The 25,387-nt window shown below is 36.4% G+C and overlaps 1 protein-coding gene across 1 annotated transcript in view; it reads left to right on the top strand.

Moving 5' to 3' along the window:
• COMMD10 (COMM domain containing 10) overlaps positions 1 to 25,387 on the top strand; it is a 74,205-nt gene that overhangs the window by 11,559 nt on the left and 37,259 nt on the right. Inside the window, exons 4-5 of the mRNA XM_058169654.1 lie at positions 964 to 1,119; positions 13,921 to 14,031. Coding sequence (XP_058025637.1) covers positions 964 to 1,119; positions 13,921 to 14,031 — 267 coding nt within the window. The remainder of the gene's footprint in view (positions 1 to 963; positions 1,120 to 13,920; positions 14,032 to 25,387) is intronic.

Here is a 25,387-nt window from a genome sequence, read left to right as displayed (position 1 = left end):
AAGAGCATATTATATATGCTCACAATTGAATTTCTAAAAAAAATATGTTTTGGATTGAACTGTATAATAAGATGATACGTTGTTGAAATACATAGCTATGCAAGGACGAAAATGTCTTGTTTCTTAGATTGCTGATATAATTCTGTATGTTTCAGGCTTACCATGATTAGTTGAATTCATGCAACATGTTAAGCCAGAAACAGAGAAAGGTCATTAGATGTGTGAATCCATCCACTGTTGTTTCAACTATTTTTAAAGGCTTAAGATATAAAGCAGACTTATAATTGTGGTTTCTTAAATCATGGCTTAGCATAGATCATTGCTATAGTGCAGCACATGAAATTCAAGCAAATAAAAATAAAGAAAAATAATAGCATTGGAATCTTTCTTTGAATTACTTGAAGAGATGTACATTTCTGGTTTTACATGTCATGTTTTAATAATAATAATTTTCAGACTGCTAAATATAGCAATAGCATTTAGACTTATATACCACTTCACAGGCCTCTCTAATCGGTCTACAGAGTCAGGATATTGTCCCCAATAATCTGGCTCCTCATTTTACCCACTTCAGAAGGATGGAAGGCTGAGTCAACCTTGGGCCTGGTGAGATTCAAACTACCAAATTGCAGGCAGCCAGCAGTCAGCAGAAGTAGCCTGAAATACTGCATTCTAACCACTGCGCCACCTGTGATTATATATACTGTACAAATCATTTTGTCCTCACGGAATCAGTTTTCTTTAGAAACTAGCTTTTCTGTTTCAGGGATATTATTTTATGGTCATTTTATTAATAAACGATTTCCATTTTTCAATCCTATGCTTCTATTGTTACTGAAAATCCTAGATCACATTTGCATAGTAGATAACACTTGTTCAGTATTCCCTGGGTTCTTCATAATTGTAATGTAAAATAACATTTATAAAAATATGTACAATACATTGGATATTTTTTTTTTACAGGCCGTATATCATAACTTGAAACACACTATTTTGCAACAGCAGCTGCAGCATTCTAACTTGAGTCATGATAAAATAGAAGTATTTGTTACCACATGGGCAGTTGCAGGTCCAGAAATTGTGGAAAAGTTTAGACAAAGAATTTTGTCACCACATAAGGTAATTATGATTGAAATGTGTGCAATACATTAAATAATCAGGAAAATAGTAGTTTTTTCTAAGCACAGGCAAGATTGGACAGAGTTGTAGCAAATGAGTAGCATTTCCACCAATAACTATATGTACCAAAATTTCTGTTAAAAAAAGCCTGTATTTTATTAATAAGAGCCAAGCAACATAAAAATGTCTATGGATACAAATACATTGTTCATAAATCAGCTTTATGAATTTTAAATTCATATTATGCTTAAAAGAAACAATTGTGAACAATATTTGTGATATTGGCGAGCTTCCCATTATTTTATTTATAGAAGATTTTTCTATTGAATAAAATCCTTTCCTAATATAAATATAACCTTATATTAATCAAGTAAGACATTGAAACAATTTCTGTAAAGGGATGGTTTTTGTACATTGTTTTGAATAGTTTAGTTCTCACAGTATATCTCACAGAGGATATACTTCACAAACTGGATTGATTCAGATATAATGCTAAATCATTATTTAGCTTAGTTTTTCCATTGGCCTGACAAGCATGATCATAGCCTAAGGCAAACTGTGGCTTCAAACGGGGTTTAAAAGTTTCCCAGAATTCGTTTAAATCAAAGTTTGGATGCATCACGTGTGGGCGATGCCCACACCAGCTTTGTGAAGGGAAAAACCATCACAATACGTCACGGGACAACAACATGATGCAGAGAGATTGTTACCCGTGATATATAATAAAAAAATCAGCTTTCCTGATACGAAAAAGTAAACTATTTGAATGCACCTTGATGAACCATTATTTGCTTTAAAAGTGGAAGTGAGCTATACAATTAGAGTGAGGCATGCTGTGCAGTGTGAACTGTTGAACAGTTACTCTTATTGCTGAGGACCTTATTCTTCATTGTGCCTTGTCTTATTTTAATTGGTTGTCACTGTTTGAAGGTTTACAGTTTTTTCTTTGTGTAATTAAAAAGTCTGCACATGAGAAGAATACATTAAAGAGGTGGCAGAAGTTAGAATGTACTCTGTTATAAAACTTACATTCTACAAAAAGAAAGTCTGCTGCAGTTAAAGTGTAATTAAGATGGTAAATGAGCTGAGTTGGGAAGGTGGGAGCAAAATGGAAGGTACTTAATCACTGTCTTTCTATTTAATGCATACTTATATACTGTACCCTTCTGTATTTTGGTGTTCCCTGTATTTGTTGGACCTGAGCTTCCATGAAGGTCACACTGGCTGAAATTTTTGAAAGTGGAAGTATCTAAAATATGTATAGCAGTGTTTTTCAAACTTGGCAACTTTAAGATGTATGGACTCCCACATAGTTGCTGGGGAATTCTGGGAATTGAAAACCATACATCTTAAAATTGCCAAATTTGAAAACCTTTGATCAAAAGGATATATGCTCAGTAACTGGCAGGTGAAGACATAAAGCATGAAGTGTGAAGAAGTAAGAAAGGCATCCCACCAAAGTCATGGCTAGAAACCTAACTGTAGAAAATTGTGTGGAAAGATTACTACAAGGCAGAACAATTACTTGCATAGCTTCTGCCAATATCTTTTTTTAGATTGGAAGATATTGTGAATGAATCCATCATACAATATTAAGGATCTTGGAGCTTTGCTTTTTCTTACTTGGTAACCTGAGCACTGAGCAGTCTTGCAGTTTGTATCTTTGAAGTGGGTGCGGTGGGATGGATAGTGGTGTTCTGTTAGTAATTGACATCAAATGTTTGTGGCTGCATTTTTAATATTTCTGCAAAGCAGAGAGAATTTTGGAAGTCATGTTAATAGTTGCCTTGAAATTAATTGGAAGGAATCCAGGGCATTAATCATCATATTAACATCTTAATTAGAGCGCTATTAATGTCAGGAGTGTCAGAACTACTAGAAATAGCTCCTGATATGAGCCAAGATCTAACAAGTAAAGGTTTTTTTTTACCGTTTTTACTTAAGTGCGGGAGTGACCTCAAGTGGGACTAGAATGGGCTGACTCATAGTGTATTATGAGATACTGTAATTCAAGAAACTTTTATTATTATGCCATCAACAACTTTTGCTGGTGGTTATTTCACTTCAATGATGTAAAGTACTGCATTAGGAAGTCCTTTTCCAAAGCAAATTATTTATTTGTTGTAAAAGATTTCCTTCTTTTCTGCTGACAAGAAGCTTCTCATCACACTGAATAAAAATCTCCAAAATAAAAACGTAATATTTTGAATTCTGTTGATTTAAATAATCTTAATAGGACACGTTTTCCCCCTCCCCCTTGCTGGATTTATATATAAGCAACCAGGCATCAAGACTCTTCATAGGAGTTACAGTTAGTTCTTGCTTACCGAGTGCCTACTTTAATGATTGTTCAAAGTAACACGGTTAAAATATCCCAGCTTTGTGACCAAAGTAAAATTGCAAGTCGCAGTCATGATTTGTCTGTCACTTAATGACCAAATAGGAAATGCTATAATAGGGTTGCAGTACATGGTTTTTCACTTTATGATAGCATTGCCAGTTCCAGTTGTGGTCGTAAAGTGAGCTATAGATATACTGTCTGGTCCAATGGCTGGAATAATTTCATTTTTTGACACCACCAATTCTGACTGGAAAAAAGTTGTGCTTGCGCAGATAAAATTCAGAACTTTTTTTTTTTTTTTTTACATTTATACCCCGCCCTTCTCCGAAGACTCAGGGCGGCTTACAGTGTATAAGGCAATAGTTTCATTCTATTTGTATATTTTTACAAAGTCAACTTATTGCCCCCCCAACAATCTGGGTCCTCATTTTACCTACCTTATAAAGCAGAGGTTCCCAATCTTTTTCGCCCGCGGCTCCCCCGGAAATCCGACCTGCAACTGCGCATGCGCACCAGACGCAATGGCGCGTGGCGCCAGACCCAGCGGATATTCACCTGGGAGCCGCTCACTGTTATAAAGGATGGAAGGCTGAGTCAACCTTGGGCTTGAACCTGCAGTAATTGCAGGCTTTGTGTTCTTAATAACAGGCCTTAGCCTGAGCTATCCGGCCCCTTTTTAATGCTAGCATAAAATATATGACTGATATACTATTCCACCTTCCAAATGTATGAGGCTGAATTTATTGAACTGCTTTCTGCTTAACATAGTAAAAGTTTTAAATATTGTGTCATAAACCATCCTATCTTGATTCTTCTGGGAAATATATAAAAAAAAGAACTAAAGAAGCTTCTTGGATGGGAAGTGAAAGGTTTTTCAAGGAAAAAAAACAAGTTGCCTTTTGAAAAGCACCTTCGGGACAACCATGACCAGGATGATTGAGAATCTCTCCTAGATATAAAAAAGAAAAGCATAGAAAAATAGTAAACTTATCAGAGAAGTTATTATTATCTGAGAGTGAATCTTCCACCAAAAAAGGAAATGCCAGTAGGTTTGTTTCTGTGTGAGTACAACAATAAACAGTGCTCAGTACATTAATTTGTTAATTTAGGGACATAAGAGTTATTCATACTTATTGAAGATGTAAGGCCCATTCTTAATAAACTTAAGTATTTTATATTTTTCAGAAATTATACAGATACAATGTAATGTTATTCCTTTTGGGAGGCATTTTTTTCCTTGAGAAGGCAGGATGTTTACTGGAGTCAAAACATTACTGGTCTGACTTTTCGTTCTCCCTCCATTCTTCCCTGGCAATGTGATCTTTCAGGAGCTACCAGCCTTAAATAGATATTCATGCTGTTATATTTCATGTTGACTATCTTTTAGGCCTTCATGGAGCTTCAAAGGAATAATTGGATCAAAGTATTCCCTTAAATTGATTTGAGATATCAAATATAATCATGCGGCTTCGAGTTGGAGCAATTTGTAGATGATTTCAAGCTTTGAAGGCTTTCAGTACTTCTAATTTTATAGAGTCCCTCAGATTGCTGTCCTATGTTCAGCAACTGTTTGAAACTATGATGGGCCTGAATGACTACCATGACCAGTCTTTGATGTTCTGGTCATTGAAGCATCCCCATAGTCATGTGATTTAGTTACTTTTTGACCGGACCTCGTTATTCATCACCAGTCTCAGTGTGCCACAACCATGTTCTCCTGCCCTGTTGTTGTGTCTTGCCCGCTCTTACAGCAGCCGGGGCCTTCTTACCTGCTCCCGAACACGGAGGAATATATGCCTCCCGGCCCCAGTCCTGGCTCCATGCCCAGACAAGCTGCAGAGGAAGGAGCACCTCCCGGCCCCAGCCCTGGCTCCATGCCCAGGCAAACGGAGCAGCTAGACCCCTCCCCCTCCTCCACAGCATGTGAGCCTGAGGAGGGTTTATTTCCAACAGCTGCTGATTGGAGTGACCCTCGCATCAGAAGACTGGATAGGCGGAGGCAACAGAAGGAAGGGAGGGGCAGGCCTTAATGATTGCTGAGTCATGGAGCCACACCCCATGGCCTATATAAAGGATCTGCTTTCTGGCAGTCTCTGAGTCAGGCAAAGTCGAACTTATCTTGCTGAAGTCACTTTCTGGTCTCCTGCCTGCTCTGAGGACTGCTAGGACTTTGGGCAGAGCTGCAGAGGCAAGCCTGATTCGGATTTCCCTGACCCGGCCGTCAGCGGAGGAGTGGGACACGACACCTGTGCAAACTGCCTCTACTTAAACTCCCCCTGCCCACCTATCTTTCCCCCACCTCTGCCTTTTTGGCACCCTGCACTCCACTACCTCCTTCTGCCATGGCAACCACCAGCTAATCTTTGCTGTCTTCTTCCCTCTCCTGTGGGCCTGTGTTCTAGGCATTGGCTGAAGATGCAACTCAAGGATGTGCTTGGTGAACTTGGTGAGAGGCAGGGAGGCGGAACCTTGACTGATAAAAGCAGTTTGCCAGGCCTGGCCAGAAGCGATAGCCTACAGCAGTGATGGCTAACCTTTTCTGGACTGAGTGTGCAAAGCGCACATGCACGCCTAAACTCTCAAAATGCAATGCGTGCGCAGCCCACCCATGCATGCGCGTGCAGACCCTGCATGAGTCCTGCTCCTGCACATGCATGCATGCCCCCTGCATAGACCCCACTTCCCATGCATGCATGTGCAGCTCCCTGCGTGCCCCCCATGCAGGTCCAGCAGAGACCTGAAGACCAGCTGTCCAGCAGGAGGCGCACATGCATGCTCAGCGGAGCTGAACTGGGGTGATGGCTCACGTGCCATCAGAGAGGGTGCTGCGTGTCACTTCTGGCATGTGCCATAGGTTCGCCATCATGGGCCTACAGGCTGTGGAGAGCACAATGGGATGTTGAGGTGCAGCATGCTCATCATCCTGTCTAGTATTTTGCAAGAGGCTGACAGGAGAATTGGACAAAGTGAAGGGGCAAGAGCTTCCTGGAGGTGTAGTGTGTGCTTTGTGGTTTATTTTAGAAGTGCTGCTAGACAACTGGCCTGGGGGGGGGGGAGGCTGTCCAGCAAAGGATGGAGTGCCAACAGACGCTATCCAGAGCAAAGGGGGTTCAGCAAAGGATAGAGAGCCAACGAAGGCTATCCAGAGGCTATCTGTTGACTTGACCCAGTCGTTCTCCTACAAAGCCTTCACCTCTTCAGCAGCTGAGGCTGTGTTGTACTTGCCACACATATTGCAGGGCTGGTCCCTTGATCATTGCCTGAATTCTGAGCAAGCAGTGAAAGGAAGAACATGACTTTCAGTTGGGGACTGTGGTGGGGGCTGCAGGGTTAGATGGTGGAATACTGCCAAAACAAATGCGAGATAGACACGTGGGAGGAGTTGAAACAGAGGCAGTTCATGCAGGGCAGGAAAAACATGGGTCCCTAACCTAATGACCATGTGGTCCTGGCCTAAGAACTGCAATCTGAATTGCTGGGATTGCCATTGCTAAGCAGGATGGTCACATAATGTTTTGCTTAACAACTGCTTGCTTATAATTCTGATCCCAATTACGATCATACCCCAAAGACTACCTATATAGGCCAAGCTAAGAAAAGTATAAGGCTTGAATGGTAATTTAAAATAATTACTTGATGAATTTTATTAGCATCATAGATCTTGGAGAGTGGTTTGTTCTGCTAGTGGGTTTTTGGTTTTGTTTTGCTTTTTTGTATGTGAGCTTCTGCCTTACATACTTTCTTATCCTTATCCTTGCTACAATTATTTTTAATATTTTCTGTTCTCTATCTGCATTTGTCTTGATTTAGTTCTGAGTTTTCTTCAAGGCATGAATTGGTATAAGTGTACCTGCTGTTAGACTAATGCAGATTATTTATTTTCATTATGGCATATTGAATAAACAATAGTGATTCTATGTATACTGCTCAGGTTTTTTTAGTTAGTTGCACATTTAGTTGCACAAGCAGCATGTAATGTATCATTTCCAAAAGTGGCTAATCTTGCCAATAAATCACACCATTAAATCATTTGGCCCAGAAAAATAAGTCAGAAAACAGATTCTACAGCTTTAATAAATATTACTTTTTAAAACAGTTTTTAAAACTGATTTTATTATTTTAAAATTGGAATTGGATATGATCTGCATAGTCTGTAAGATGATCCTGAAAGTAGCAAGTTTGCTTAAAGTCTTATAGAAAGTTTTTCAGAGATTCAAGATTTGAACTTCCTGATACATAGCTCATCTTGCTGTACTATATTACTCAATTTATTTTCATTATGGCATATTGAATAAACAATAGTGATTCTATGTATACTGCTCAGGTTTTTAGTTAGTTGCACATTTAGTTGCACATTTAGTTGCACATTTAGTTGCACATTTAGTTGCACATTTAGTTGCACAAGCAGCATGTAATGTATCATTTCCAAAAGTGGCTAATCTTGCCAATAAATCACACCATTAAATCATTTGGCCCAGAAAAATAAGTCAGAAAACAGATTCTACAGCTTTAATAAATATTACTTTTTAAAACAGTTTTTAAAACTGATTTTTATTATTTTAAAATTGGAATTGGATATGATCTGCATAGTCTGTAAGATGATCCTGAAAGTAGCAAGTTTGCTTAAAGTCTTATAGAAAGTTTTTCAGAGATTCAAGATTTGAACTTCCTGATACATAGCTCATCTTGCTGTACTATATTACTCAATTTATTTTCATTATGGCATATTGAATAAACAATAGTGATTCTATGTATACTGCTCAGGTTTTTAGTTAGTTGCACATTTAGTTGCACATTTAGTTGCACATTTAGTTGCACATTTAGTTGCACATTTAGTTGCACATTTAGTTGCACAAGCAGCATGTAATGTATCATTTCAAAAGTGGCTAATCTTGCCAATAAATCACACCATTAAATCATTTGGCCCAGAAAAATAAGTCAGAAAACAGATTCTACAGCTTTAATAAATATTACTTTTTAAAACAGTTTTTAAAACTGATTTTTATTATTTTAAAATTGGAATTGGATATGATCTGCATAGTCTGTAAGATGATCCTGAAAGTAGCAAGTTTGCTTAAAGTCTTATAGAAAGTTTTTCAGAGATTCAAGATTTGAACTTCCTGATACATAGCTCATCTTGCTGTACTATATTACTCAATTTATTTTTGGTAGAGCAAGTCATTCTTTGCTAAGTATAACAAAATACTTAGAGCAATTAAAATGTTAGGGCTTGGGAGAAGTGATGTTTGTTTTGCTTTTGTATGTGAGCTTCTGCCTTACATACTTTCTTATCCTTATCCTTGCTACAATTATTTTTAATATTTTCTGTTCTCTATCTGCATTTGTCTTGATTTAGTTCTGAGTTTTCTTCAAGGCATGAATTGGTATAAGTGTACCTGCTGTTAGACTAATGCAGATTATTTATTTTCATTATGGCATATTGAATAAACAATAGTGATTCTATGTATACTGCTCAGGTTTTTTTAGTTAGTTGCACATTTAGTTGCACAAGCAGCATGTAATGTATCATTTCCAAAAGTGGCTAATCTTGCCAATAAATCACACCATTAAATCATTTGGCCCAGAAAAATAAGTCAGAAAACAGATTCTACAGCTTTAATAAATATTACTTTTTAAAACAGTTTTTAAAACTGATTTTTATTATTTTAAAATTGGAATTGGATATGATCTGCATAGTCTGTAAGATGATCCTGAAAGTAGCAAGTTTGCTTAAAGTCTTATAGAAAGTTTTTCAGAGATTCAAGATTTGAACTTCCTGATACATAGCTCATCTTGCTGTACTATATTACTCAATTTATTTTTGGTAGAGCAAGTCATTCTTTGCTAAGTATAACAAAATACTTAGAGCAATTAAAATGTTAGGGCTTGGGAGAAGTGATGTTTGTTTTGCTATCATTTATTTTTATGACTATCCACATGTTTATTTATAAGTGACAATATGTTTCATAATCCCTCAGATACTAAGGTTCTAGGCTACGTTCTCATTTATTTCTTGAGGAGCATTGTTCATACATTCATTCATCCATACCTACCTACCTGCCTGCATACTTTCAAAGGATTCTGGATCAAGTTTATGGTCTAATACAGGGGTCTGCAAACTTGGCTCTTTTAAGACTTGTGGCCTTCAACTCCCAGAGTTCCTCAGTCAGCAAAACATATGGTTCTTAAAGTTAAATTCTGCCTACTTCACCCTTCCATTCTATGTTATTAAGTACTATATTTCTAGATAAGATTGAGAAAGACCCACTTTTACTTTCTATCATTGAGTATTGTATAAATAGCACACTTTTCCGTCTTTAAGACGCCCCCATGTATAAGATGCGCCTCTTACATTTTCAAGTAAATATTTTAAGAAAAGGTAGCATCTTATACACAGAAAAATATGGTAGCTGAATGAAATAGAGTTCTGATTAGTTTCACCACTGTCTATATTTCCACTCATTTAATTTTTCTGCAGGAATGCCTATGTAAGTTAAGCATTGAATTAACATAAATCTGTTGCAGTATTGAAGGAATTCAGCTATTCTGTACAGGTAGTCCTCTACTTACAACCACTCTTGGTCCAGAATTTCTATTGCTAAACAAAATAGTTGTTAAGTGAGTCGTGCCTGACTTTATGACCATTTTATTATGGTTTTCAAGTGTGAATCACTGCAGTTGTTAAGTGAGTCGTGCCTGACTTTATGACCATTTTATTATGGTTTTCAAGTGTGAATCACTGCAGTTGTTAAGTGAGTCGTGCCTGACTTTATGACCATTTTATTATGGTTTTCAAGTGTGAATCACTGCAGTTGTTAAGTGAGTCGTGCCTGACTTTATGACCATTTTATTATGGTTTTCAAGTGTGAATCACTGCAGTTGTTAAGTGAGTCGTGCCTGACTTTATGACCATTTTATTATGGTTTTCAAGTGTGAATCACTGCAGTTGTTAAGTGAATCACATGATTGTTATCTAAGGAAACACTTCTTATTTGGAAAGCTTAATTCTTTGCATGTTTTTCTACTTCTATCCTTTGTCCAATTTTACTGTGGCCATATATCATGTACCTTAAGTGGTCTGAATTGGTCTATTATATTCAATTTTCCCTTCAATAAAATAAATAGGTAACACATTCTGCAACCTCAGGCTGCATAGGGTTCATTAATCAAGGATTCTGAAAACATAGCTTAGTTCCAGAACCCGGGTGCGGGAGGTTGGAGTGGGTGGGAAGCAAGCATTAAAAAGTAAGACTATTAAATTTATGAAAAGGTTTTCTGCCTTTCCTTTGACTGCTTAATCAGTTATGTCATTTTTCCAATACTTTTGCAGTTCAGTATGAATTAAATATAAATGTATTTTATTTGTGTTCTCAGCTAAAAGAAGTGATGAAATAATCTATCATAAAGAATATTCAGCTGTGAGGGAAATATTTCTTAATAGCAAACTATTTCAGCATGACATGGATTAAGCAGATAGCTTGGAAAGATATTTTCCAGGATGGTTATAAGCAAATTAATGTATTTTATTTGTGTTCTCAGCTAAAAGAAGTGATGAAATAATCTATCATAAAGAATATTCAGCTGTGAGGGAAATATTTCTTAATAGCAAACTATTTCAGCATGACATGGATTAAGCAGATAGCTTGGAAAGTTATTTTCCAGGATGGTTATAAGCAAATTAATGTATTTTATTTGTGTTCTCAGCTAAAAGAAGTGATGAAATAATCTATCATAAAGAATATTCAGCTGTGAGGGAAATATTTCTTAATAGCAAACTATTTCAGCATGACATGGATTAAGCAGATAGCTTGGAAAGTTATTTTCCAGGATGGTTATAAGCAAATTAATGTATTTTATTTGTGTTCTCAGCTAAAAGAAGTGATGAAATAATCTATCATAAAGAATATTCAGCTGTGAGGGAAATATTTCTTAATAGCAAACTATTTCAGCATGACATGGATTAAGCAGATAGCTTGGAAAGTTATTTTCCAGGATGGTTATAAGCAAATTAATGTATTTTATTTGTGTTCTCAGCTAAAAGAAGTGATGAAATAATCTATCATAAAGAATATTCAGCTGTGAGGGAAATATTTCTTAATAGCAAACTATTTCAGCATGACATGGATTAAGCAGATAGCTTGGAAAGTTATTTTCCAGGATGGTTATAAGCAAATTAATGTATTTTATTTGTGTTCTCAGCTAAAAGAAGTGATGAAATAATCTATCATAAAGAATATTCAGCTGTGAGGGAAATATTTCTTAATAGCAAACTATTTCAGCATGACATGGATTAAGCAGATAGCTTGGAAAGTTATTTTCCAGGATGGTTATAAGCAAATTAATGTATTTTAGCTTGTACAAATTATATACTGTCTGCCAGCAGTATTTATTTAGCTATGGATTAAAATGAAGGGACAGATTATACGTATATCTATAACATTTGGTTTTCATGACTACAGATGTTAGAGCAACTGGTCTGTAGTCATTCAGTTCCTTGATGGTGGGCTTCTTCGGCACTGGGATGATGGTAGAGCGTTTGAAGCAAGAAGGAACATAGCACATCTCTAGTGATTTATTGAAAATATGGGTGAAGATGGGGCCAATTGGTCAGCACAGACTTTTAAGCAAGAAGGAGTTATCTTGTCTGGGCCTGGAGCTTTTCCTGGCTTTTGTCTGTGAAATAGGTCCTGCACTTCCTTTTCTGTGATCACTAGGGGTTGTGAACCCAATGAAATGGGGTCAGTTGTAGGAGTCGTGCCTGACTTTATGACCATTTTATTATGGTTTTCAAGTGTGAATCACTGCAGTTGTTAAGTGAGTCGTGCCTGACTTTATGACCATTTTATTATGGTTTTCAAGTGTGAATCACTGCAGTTGTTAAGTGAGTCGTGCCTGACTTTATGACCATTTTATTATGGTTTTCAAGTGTGAATCACTGCAGTTGTTAAGTGAGTCGTGCCTGACTTTATGACCATTTTATTATGGTTTTCAAGTGTGAATCACTGCAGTTGTTAAGTGAGTCGTGCCTGACTTTATGACCATTTTATTATGGTTTTCAAGTGTGAATCACTGCAGTTGTTAAGTGAATCACATGATTGTTATGTGAAGACGGTTTTCCTTTGCTTTGTCGGAGGTCTGCATAAAGGTTGCAGATAGCAATCACATAACTCTGGGATACCACAACTGTCATAGATACGTTCCAGTTGCCAAGCGCCCAAACTCTGATCACATGACCATTGGGATGCTGTGATAGTTGTGTGAAGACCGATTGTAAGTCACTTTTCTCAGTACTGTTGTAACTTCAAGCTGTAGCTAAATGAATGGTCCTAAATCAAGGCCTACCTGTTCTGCATGTTTTATAGGTGACTATCTATGTACAGTAACATGCAGTCCTTCCTTAAATATTTAGAACTATGAGGAAGAAATTATTCCAAAATGATTTTACTTTCCTATATACTTTTGTCCACAAATAAACATTCCACTCATATACCGGTACTTTTTATTTAAGGAAGTTATACTTGTAAATGAGCATTTTTATGCTTGTTGAATTATAGAAGAACTTTATTCTTCTATATATTTTATATCAACAGGTACAAGACTGCGTAAGTAATTCACTGAGAAATGTAAATGCAGCATTAGAAATACATTTTTTATTTCCCCAATTTCTAAAAATAATTCTTTCTGTTTGTAGTTTTACATATTTTAATATATTGGTTTAAATTAAAATAGCATATATTATGTGTTTGTCGTACATCTAAATAAATGATATATGAATGTATATTTATATATGAACGAAATATAAATAACTTGCTTTTCAATATTGCATAAAATTAAGATTATATATATATATTTAAAACTGATACTGGATTTCCTGATTATGAATGCAAAATTCAGATTATGTGTGCAAAAGCTGGTAAAGTTTTTGAGATGTTAGCTTTTAAAAAATATTTATAAAAATATTTCAATATGATCTGCATAATACAAAGGTCCAACTCTTTTTTAGGGCTAAGAAATCAGGGTCCTTTCTATTTATTTAATACTGTCACAAATCGGCAAGGAACAGGAGTACTGTTAAAGAACAAAATCTATTGACTTAATCTTTCTTTATTCAGCAATAGCTTCACTCTAGTCACATTTTAAGGCTTTGGGAGTTAATATCTGTGGTAACTGGGATTTTAAGAAATATTTGCGGTTTTGTGTGTTTTAATAACAGTGATAATTGTAATTTACTTCATTCTGAGGTTGTTATCACAACCATAAGTAATGTTTATTCTTTAACATAATTGTAAAAATAAGCCCGGCAGACGGTATAGAGAAGTGAAGAAAGATGGTAGAATTATTTTTCTTTCTGTCTCTGTGCTTCACATTGCCTGACAATTGTTCCTAAGCATTGTTGAAAAACAAAATACTGCCATACTTTATTTACCACATTAATAATCAATATGATATGTGTTTTGTAGCTTGAGACAATCGGATGGCAACTTAACCTTCAGATGGCTCAGTCCATGCAGGCAAAACAAAAATCTCCTCAAGCTGTTTTAGAACTTGGAGTCAGCAGCGAAGATTCAAAGGTAAGAGCTCTTTGTCACATTTTTTTTTTCAGTTGTGTTCTAGCAGCTTTGCAGATAACGAATGAATTAAGGACCGAGCACTGCACCTGAGGGAACATATGTATCTGTTGTTCGTAGACAGTTGCATAGTTATTGCATTCATAGGTCTGTGAATTTTAACATTCTGGCCAGGGGGCATTCTCTGCACAAGGTGCAGTTGGGATTTGGGACCACAGCCTGTCTGTGGTCATTTGCGACCTATGCTTACCCATCAAACCTTTCGCCGCATAAGTGTGCGCTGACGGGTAGAGGCAGATGTGGACAACACTAAGCCTTTATACTTCAGGTGTTAGAAACAAGATGCAAATTTAAATGGGGCATTGAATTATAGATAGCTGAGGATACTTCTAAACAAAAGATTTACACTATTTTGGTCTAATCTTATAGTGTTGGTTCATTTTGGGAAGCTAAAATGATTAATTTCTGGTTCATTGGAAATTATATCAAAGGTGTTTTCTTTTGAAGTGTTTCTTTGCACAATTTTGTGTGATCTTTTTTCTCATTGGTAGAACTTTCCTCTCATTTTGTCTCCATGTCCCTGGACTTAAGCTACTCATTTGGTTCCCTCTTTTAACTCCTCACCACACTGAAATTCAGTGCCTTGTTCCTAAAACTGATTTGTTATCCATTGTTTTGCCACCTTAGCAACAAGCAACACTGTATTGAGGAATTTATACCCATGCTCATCTGGGATGCCACCATATGGTGTTACAACTTTGATTATATTCGTTAATGAAATTACTGAGATGCTGGTGTTTTTTTTTATTTTCATAATCCTTTGGAGTTTTTAAATACAATGGAATCATGACTGGACAATTTTAAAACTTTCCTTTCCCCTCTGCTAACTTTTTTTTAACCTATTAGACAAATATATAATGGAAACCATGTATACTGCTAGGAATTGATTTTCCTTTTGTGTAGAGTAGAGATGAAGAGGTTTTTGTTACTCCAGAATTGTGGGTAGAATAACATTTATTTGGACATTAGCCTGTGAGTATTGATAAGCTCATCATATTCTCTTTTGTGTTTTGGGTGATATGATGTCAGTAGAACTGACAATGATTGCGGATCAGCTTCAGATTTTATGACAGATTGGAGATGGAAACAGTGATATATGAAAGTGCCCACAATTAATCTTGTCATTGTAAAGTTGGATTTCATTGTACAATTTTCCCCAATTTCCTCCCCTCTTTTAAGAGCAGGCAACAATTGTTCAGAATATTGGTAAAATTATATAAAATAATGAAGATTATTTTGTACTGTTCCACCCTATTGAATGTTGAGTTGAGAATTCAGTGCTTTATGAAAATAATTTGATTTAAATTTTGATTTTTTTGCAAAAAAAAAAAAGATCTGAAGATGCAGCAATAAGCAATGGCATTTAGACTTACATATCACTTCAGTAATGCATTACAGCCCTCTACATGGTTTACAGAATCAGCATATTGACCCCAACAATCTGGGTCCTCATTTTACTGACCTCGGAAAGATGGGTCAACCTTGAACTGGCCAAAATCAAACTCCTGGCAGTCTGAAGAATTAGCTGATATGCAGGAATCAGCAAGAACACCTGCTCCATATTTACCTATTTGAACTTGGCACACAGCTAAATCGAGAATCTTAGTATTATAATAATGGTATGCCTGTGGTTGATCTTAAAGATAATGGAAGAATTTAGAAGTGATTCAGTATCAAAGTGTTACGTATAGTCCAATTTTTAAAAAGCTTTGTAAGTGAAAGCATTTTAGATTATGCCTGTGGCAGATAGAAACTTGTGCCAGTAGTGGATCGATGGCGTAGTGGTCCCTATTTGAAGAAATGAGCAATTGTGTTATAAGCTTATTGGAAGTTACAAAGAACAGTTCTACATATGCCTTCTTACTATATTGTAGCCTCAAGGGTTTTTCCTCATAGATTGGAAGAAATTGCACTTATAACTACCATTGCTACCATTGTAACTTGAACACCTAAAACATCTGTGGATTCAAAAACATCTGTGGACTAAAAATCTGATAACCAATGGAATGATGCAACTGTGCAGGTACTAAAGATTAATGACAAATATAGAAGGAAATCAAACACAGCAACAGCTGTTGGTGCATATCCTAAACTCCTGACTGAAGGTCCAATAGTGAAGGTGGATAGCTTTATTTGATATTGTGATTGATTGATTAAATAAATAATTTGATTTTGGGATTGCTTGTTGAGATTGATTTATACTCCCAGAATCAAGAGGCTGAGGTGGTAGAGAAATTGTGCAAATGGAGACACTGTATTCAGGGGAAAAAATTTTTTTCCCTCCTAACTTGTCCTATGGGAATATCTTCAGTCAAAATCTTAAGATAAATGGACAGTGATAGCAATTTTGGTCTCCAAAGAAGAAAAAACCCTAAAGCAGATCTATTATGCATCCTTGGACCAAAAGATGATCTTTGTATTATAGGCTGCGGTTTTGCTTAGCTCATGTATGCATTATTGACACAGAGGCTGATAGTAAGCAAATAGAAGTGCTTCATTTTGTACTCACATATTAGCTACTTTAAAGGAACTCTGCAAATACCAATTTTTAGAAATAATGAGCTACTTTGCATTGAAAAGCAAAGTATAAACATCCCAAATTAGTGGATTTATCAGCATTGGTGAATCTTCCCTTCCCTTAAGGGTGTCACTTACCGCAAGCAAATGTTAGTAGCACTGCATGTTAATTTGCAGCTTAAATTATAAGAAGGCGAACTGGAACAAAATTGTACAGTAGAAAGCTTTTTGTAAAAGTATGTTGCTTTTTGGAATAAAGTGATGATTCCCTTTGGAAATAAATTCTTTCTTTGATTTAATTCTTGCTTTAATGGACCATACACAACTTGTTTTCATATGTTCTTAAATACCTTTTTACCTTTCCGTAATTAAGATTAATTCTAGCCAAGGATATATTATGAATTCTAAAACGCATGAGTTTACTGATAGTAACTTTTGTTTCAATACTCCTTGACCTAAATTCATTGCATTGGCTCACTAGAGGGCGATAGAGCTCTTTAAAGTTTCTTTGATGTTGTGGGTGTGTTTCCCCCCCTCAATAATATTGACTCAGTTGTGGATTTAAGTAGCTGAGGGAAACTGTGTTTACTTTTCTAATCTGCATACAATAGAACAATTGATAGTATTCAGATCTAATGTCTTTAGCTGACATGAAATTAAAATAGTAAATATTGGTTCAATTTTTATTTGTATTTCAAATATAATAAATACTTCAAGAGATATTTAAAATTAATGTCTGAAAGGTAAAAGCATTTTAGTATGTGAAATATATTTGTAAAAGGAATTAACTCTAACTGAAGGAATATCAAGAGATTGCAAATCTACAAATATTTTTATTAGCTCAGATTTTTTCTTTTAAAAATCTGCCATAGTTAATAAAACCTAATAAACTCATTTTAGATTATTATTGCTAGATGGGAATGAAAGGAAGGATCCTGCATCAGGCAAAGACAGTGAGCAATCTTTGTACTTTCCAAGTTAGTAAGGATAAACTATTGCTCATTCTAAAATACTTCCATCCTTTGAAAATAAACGTTTTTGCAAATGTTTGTGAGCAACATTTTGTTAAATCCCATCAATGGAGCAGCATTTTTGGGATGTAATGGTTGCAGTTCACAGTATTCATATATATAATAATAATAATAACAACAACAACAGAGTTGGAAGGGACCTTGGAGGCCTTCTAGTCCAACCCCCTGCCCAGGCAGGAAAACCCTACACCATCTCAGACAGATGGCTATCCAACATTTTCTTAAAAATTTCCAGTGTTGGAGCATTCACAACTTCTGCAGGCAAGTCGTTCCACTTATTAATTGTTCTAACTGTCAGGAAATTTCTCCTTAGTTCTAAGTTGCTTCTTTCCTTGAACAGTTTCCACCCATTGCTTCTTGTTCTACCCTCAGGTGCTTTGGAGAACAGCCTGACTCCCTCTTCTTTGTGGCAGCCCCTGAGATATTGGAACACTGCTATCATGTCTCCCTAGTCCTTCTTTTTATTAAACTGACATACCCAGTTCCTGCAACCGTTCTTCATATGTTTTAGCCTCCAGTCCCCTAATCTTTGTTGCTCTTCTCTGCACTCTTTCTAGAGTCTCAGCATCTTTTTTACATCGTGGCGACCAAAACTGAATGCAGTATTCCAAGTGTGGCCTTATCAAGGCATTATAAAGTGGCACTAACACTTCACATGATCTTGATTCTATCCCTCTGTTTATGCAGCCCAGAACTGTGTTGGCTTTTTTAGCAGCTGCTGCACACTGCTGGCTTATATCTAAATGGTTGTCCACTAGGATTCCAAGATCCCTGTCACAGGTACTACTCTTGAGCAAGGCACCACATATACGGTACCTGTGCATTTTGTTTTTTTGGCCTAAATGTAGAACCTTCCTTTTTTCACTGTTGAATATTGTTAGATAGAGCCCAATGTTCAAGTCTGTCAAGATCCTTCTGTAACTAGAGCCTATCTTCTGGAGTGTTGGCTATTCCTGCCAGCTTGGTGTCATCTGCAAATTTGATGAGTTCCCCACCTATCCCTTGTCCAAGTCATTGATGAAGATGTTGAAGAGTGAAGAGGGCCTAAAACAGAGCCTTGGGGTACTCCACTGCATACTTCCCTCCATGTGGATGTAGTTCCTTTAAGGACTACACGTTGAGTGTGGTTGGTCAGCCAGTTATGAATCCATCTGGTCGTGGTGCTGTCTAACCCACATTTTTCTACTTTTATCTAGTAGTAGGTTATGGTCTACTTTATCAAATGCTTTACTGAAGTCCAAGTAAATTATATCGACAGCATTCCTCTGGTCTACTAATTTTGTCACTTTGTCAAAGAATGCAATATGATTGAGCCGTGGTGGCGCAGTGGTTAGAACACAGTACTGCAGGTTATTTCTGCCAATCACTGGCTGCCACTGGTTTGGCAGATCGAATCTCGCCAGGGTCAAGGTTGATTCAGCCTTCCATCCTTCTAAGGTCAGTAAAATGAGGACCCAGATTTTTGGGGGCAATATGTTGACTCTGTAAACTGATTATAGCGGGCTAGAAAACACTGTGAAGCAGTATACAAGTTTAAGTGCTATTGCTATTGCTATGTTTGTTTTTTCTATTCTATCTTTTCTATTCCATTAGTGGGCTGCTACTAAAATGAATAGTCTGATATCGTTGATTTCTCCTCAGATGTATAATAATAATAATTTTAAAATCCAGCATTGTCCCTTCATGGGCCCCCTGTCAATAATCTCCCTATTTAGGAAACATGAATTTGACGAATTGTGTGGTAACCTATTATGGCTCTATTGGTAGTAATTATTAATGGGGATCCAAATGAAACTAACTCCATGGTGGCTTGTCTCTCATGGTGTTCCACTTCTCAGTGTGATCACAAAAGCAAAAACTAACTATGGGGGTATTGATTCCCTTTGCTCTTTTTTTCAGGGGGGGGGACTTTAGGTCAGTGGGTTGTTTTTTTTTTTTGCATTTATATCCCGCCCTTCTCCGAAGACTCAGGGCAGCTTACACTATGTCAAGCAATAGTCTTCATCCATTTGTATATTATATACAAAGTCAACTTATTGCCCCCAACAATCTGGGTCCTCATTTTACCTACCTTAGAAAGGATGGAAGGCTGAGTCAACCTTGGGCCTGGTGGGACTTGAACCTGCAGTAATTGCAAGCAGCTGCTGTTAATAACAGACTGCATTAGTCTGTTGAGCCACCAGTGTTGACCCTGGGTGACTGCCTGCAGTTTTCTTGGCAAGATTTTGGAAGTGCTTTACCATTTCCTGCTTCTTAGAGGTGAGAGAGTGATTGCCCTAGGTGATCCTGCTGGCTTTATATTTAAGGCAGGATTAAAACACATCGTTTCCTCAGTTTCTAGTTTGATGCTTTCACCATTACACCAGACTGGCCCATATTGGTAGTCAAACTCTAAGAACTGGCCTTTTAATTTAAAATGGGATTGGTTGAAAATAGAAATAATAACCCTTACTGTGATATGGGAATTTGCTACTTTTTGATATACTCCATTAGTGGAAAAGAATAATCAAGTTTTAAATTTATTTAATTAAAAAAAATTGACTGATTGAGATGCAGTTATGAAAGAACCGAACTCTATGGATTAGTTGATTGACCCACTAATACAATAATACAATCAGATATATTGGACTGTAGTTCTTTGCCAATATGATCCTCTCCAGGAGTTTATTCCCACTTATCTAGAGCTTAATATTGTCAGTATTATTATATTTGTGTCACAGGGCCAGAATCCATGTAAAAATTAACTTTAAAACTAGCACCAATGAAATGATGAATAGCGATTTTGATAAATTCAGATCTACTACCTTCTGGTAGAAATAAACGTGATAAAATGTTCCGTTTTGTATTTAATCTAACTTTCCCCAAGATGCTTCCATGAAATCATCTTAATGACAAAATATAATTTAGTTTTCTGAAAATTGTATTAAATAGTGATATTACAGGAGTCTTTATTTGTGGGAAGAATTTTAAACAGAAGACAAACTATGTTACTGTAAGGTTTTCCAGAACAGAAAGCTAGGATGTAGAGCAAATAAATAAATGAATAAATAATCAGTTTTCTGGGTTCAAAATTATTGGTTTCATCAGCATAGTTTCTAGGTTTTTTTTATATTTCTTTATTTTTAATGTAAAAGTATTGCTGTTAACTTCCAGTTCAGTTATAGATATGTTTACTTGGAATCTCTCTGTGTCAAATTTAAAGTAAATGATTTTATTAACATATTTTTATCTTATGAAACAAAATTCTATTTTAGCCAATTTTGGAATAATATGGTAATAGACATGTGCAAACAATTTATATACATTTCGAATTACAGAACACTATTTTTTAGTTGGAAACAAAATTTTGAGAGTGAGACAGTTTGTCCTATTTCTATTACTTTGGAAATGTTTCAAGGTCAAAAGAGTTTCGGATAACTGAAACAATCTGTTTCACAATTGTTGGACCATGGTGTAATGCTACAGTGATAGTGGATGTCTAACAGTGATGTTATTCCTTCATCGATTCCAAAGCCCTAACACTATGGTATTTTTGTATTTCAACCATACTGAAAAATGAAAACATGCTTTTAAATATAAATCATGACCAAATTAAATGTATCATTGAAGTAGTTTTCTTTTGCCTTAACCTCATTTCAGTTCTATTGGGTTCTGTTGATGTTTCATTACTCAACTAGGTAATGTCAGCATACAGCAATTACTGTGCCTAATTGGTAATAAAATGTCTGCAAGCAAACATCTAAGCTCAGAGAGCACCAAGTCCTCCACAATTCATTCCTGAGCTACAGATAATCTCTTCTATTGATCACTTCAGTTCTTCAGAAAATGTGACAAGCAGTAAATACCTGCCACAAAAGAGATGTACTCCAGTTATGGCTGCCCATCTCTTAACTCTGAGTGTTAAGTGACTCTGGATGGTTAGTTGAAGTTAAAAATTCAAGTTTTAGTCAAAAATTTAAAAGACCTGTATAGCTTCATTCGATACATTCTCTGGTTTATAATTTTGAATTAAATTTGAAAATCAATAGTTTATTATTCCACTGAAGTTTTATATATTTCATTTTTTATTTCTAATAATTGAATCATTTCCCTATGTTTCTTTCGTTTTAAGCGATTAGCCAAAAGTCTTACCAGGTCTTTTGCTTTTCTCTCAATATCTCTGTCGTAAACATCTTGGCATAACTTTTGTGTGTGGAGATATTACAGCAGCTAATTGTAATCAATACTGACTCTGGGTGGTCGTCAAAATGAAAAGAACCAAAATAATAATGAATACATATGCAGAGGCAGCTGAAGACAACAAGAATCACAACACTAGCCCCATCTAGCCCCATCTCATGGATCCCATTGATCTGACTGCCTTTATTTGTACTTGATAATATATGCCAGAAGGTTAAATCCATTATGCTAATTAATTTGATTTTATTACAAGATTCCCTTATCTGAATGGTAAAGAGAGTAACAATATGTTATTAGATAGAGCATTGCAATGCAGAATGAACAACTCATTAAAAATCAGCTTATTATGTTAGATAGTCTTCTTGATGGTTTTGATTAAAGTAAAATCAAATAAAATCAGATAATATTACAGTGTAAATACAAAGAAGCAATATGTTTGATCGGTTCTTTTTTTTAAGTTACTGCCTGATAAAATCTAAATAATCATACTTACCAGATACGAAAATTTATATTTTGCTCCAATAGCTTACCTTTAAAACACATTTTGTAATCAATGAGAATATGGTAAAAGGACCTCCTTTTGGTGGGAGATTGCTGTAAGTTTATTGTCATTTTCTCCACTGTTAAATATTTCATTTTAATAATAAAAAAACTATTTGAAATATAGTAGTCATAATTAATAAGATTGAACACTAGTTAAAGTTGATAAGAAACATGCCAATGATATTTTAAATGAATATTATGTTTTCCTAAGTTTGTAACTTCTTTTTATCTTGTTTGTATCAGTTACTGAGAAATTTAGTGAACATTTTCTCAATATGCTTCCTTTTGAACTATGTCATCCCACCTTCACTGTATCTAATGACAGCCAGTTTTTAGGCTGAGACCACATAGCAATGAAAATAATTATTTCCTTCTGCTTTCTCTACCCCCTTTTGGAGCAAATTTGCTTTTTCCTGTTTCTTTCAAGAAAGCCAGCCTAATTACAGCTTCATGCATTATGAATTTTTAGAAAATACAGGAGCCATTATTAGGTAGGATATTCTATATATTATATAAATCAGTTGTGTTGACCATATCAGATTATAAGTGGCTCTTCATAATTTCTTTATCTTTAATTCATTTCTATAAAAATACGGAGCTCATATACCTGTGATGATGAACCTATGGCATGAGTGCCACAGGTGACACGTGGAGCCATATCTGTGGGCACGCGAGCATTGCCCTAGCTCAGCTCCAGCATGCATGCGCGCACTGGCCAGCTGATTTTCGGGCCTTCCAGTCCCATCGGAAGTTGGGAAACGGGCTGTATCCAGCCTCTGGAGGGCTCTAGGGAGGGAAGGGAAGGCCATTTTCACCCTCCCCAGGCTCCAAGAAAGCCTCTGGAGCCTGAGGAGGGTGAAAAACAGGCCCACCATGCCATCGCGTGCCAAAAATGGGGGGGTGCGGGGGGGAGATGTGCGCATGTGTGGGGGGTGGGGCTCATTGAATTATGGCTGTGGGCATACATGTGCGCGACCCCCCCCACGCGATCCCCATTTTTGGCATGCAACAGCAAAAAGGTTAGCCATCACTGTCATATACTGTTGTACTTGTGTCCTTGGGATATAGTGTTGTTATTGAATGAATTGTAATGGATTTCATCTTCAATGCTTGTGAAATATCCACTGTTGGCAAATCCATTTGCCTATTATGTGTGCTTTCCCCCACTGATTTATCTTTCCAAAATAATATTGAAATCTAGAATTCCCTCCAAAATAGATCCGAAGAACACAAGGGACTATCTGGGGAGGAAGAGAAATAATCTGCCAAGAATAATCAGTTCCCAGATGAAAACTGTAATCTCCTCACAAGGAAAATGATTGATATCCAGATGAATAGATAGATTGGATTTTGTATATTACATGCTGGGCTACTCTACTCAAATGGATCTCTGCACATAGAAGGTTATGTGGCTGCGTCCAGAGGAGCTTGAGGTCAGTGATTCAGCATTATTTTATATGCCCTTTTCTTGGCCAATAAACAAGCTGAATCTGGAGAAATTGGAGACATTTATACCAGCACAAGTACAAAAATATTACTTGTGTTTGCTTAGCAATCATCCAGTTAAAGGCAATAAGGAGAAATGAATCACACCTTTAATCCTTGCTGCTGTCCAAGAATGACAAAAGTAAAGCATAGGGTGTGTTGTGGCTCCAGCCCCCCCCCCCCGGGCCTGCCCCCCTGCCAGAAAGTGACTCAGAGAGTGAGTGGGGAGGGCCGTCGGAGCTCCCCTCTGCAGGGCCGGCCTCTCTGGCTCAGCTCCAGGAGCCAGAGGCAGGCCAGGTGGAGGAGGTGACGAGGCCTCTGTCTCCTGTATCTCCCCCTGCCCAGGCAACGCTTCCAGACCCAGCTGTGGACAATCAGTCCTGGTTAGACCCCCGGTTTCGTAGACAAGAGAGGTGGGAACAACAGAAGAAGGGATAAAGTTTTATCAATACATTGATGGAACTCAATTCTACATTGCCATATCGGGCCAAACCAGAGATACTATGGTAGTTTTTAATGCCTGGAGGCTTAGAAATTGGAATAGATAGAAACAAACTAAAACCCAGCAAGACTTGAGTTCTGGTTTGTCCAGAAATGTATTTGACTAAAGATGTTACCCGTAGTAAGCCAGGAAACAATAAATGCCCTTATCACTGCACATTTAAATTATTGTATGATACTTTTCATGAGACTGCCCTTGAAATTGACTCAAAGCTACAGTTGGTACAAAACACAACAGCCAAATATGAGAGTTGGTCTGTGAAGGTTATAAGGTTATTCTGTGGCAACAGTTATGGTTACAAGCAGGCTTTCAAATTTAATTCAAAATACTAATTTTGACCTAGAAAGCCTTGTGTGGCTTAGGCTCCGGATATTATGGAGCTGACTCCTCAAGTTAAATCCACCTGGTTTGTGTTGAGAATACAAAACGGAAGGCTTATGGTCCCAGTGAGAAATAAAAGAGATATACACCCAAAGGCAATTTTTCTCTGTAAGGGTGCCTATGATATGGAACACCTGGCACCATCTTTTTTACTGATCTTATGTAAGACAGTAAAGGTACTATTTTATTTTTAGTTGCTTTACTTTTAAAAGTAGTTACAGTACTTTGGAAAGGCTGATTCTGATTGGATGGCCATATTTATTTGTTTATTTCAATATTTAGATAATATTTATAAGGGTCTGTTTTTTATAATAATTTTTCTTCAAGTTTAAAAATAGAAAGGTATAAAATTAATACAAAATGAGACATATATAAAACTAAGGAAAAGTAAAAATACAGAGAAAAAGTAAAAGGGAAAGAGGGAAAATATATTAAAGAAAAATATAGAAAGAAATGACTTCCCTTTTCATCAAGACAAGTAAAAATATTTTCAGTAACTTAACACCTCCTCTAATATTTCAGCCAGAAATCATTTCATTCCATATCTCATCTTTTATCTATTAGCAAATAAGAGAGGCTCATCATTCAGTGTTATTCAGCAAAAATCCATTAAGAGTTATCAGAAAGTATATATTAACTTCAAATAAGTAAAATAATTTCA

This window comes from Ahaetulla prasina, chromosome 2, assembly GCF_028640845.1.
Source record: "Ahaetulla prasina isolate Xishuangbanna chromosome 2, ASM2864084v1, whole genome shotgun sequence".
NCBI classification, from domain to species: Eukaryota; Metazoa; Chordata; class Lepidosauria; order Squamata; family Colubridae; genus Ahaetulla; species Ahaetulla prasina.
The sequence above is the reverse complement of the archived record's forward strand: the minus strand, read 5'-3'. Positions and strand labels throughout refer to the sequence as shown.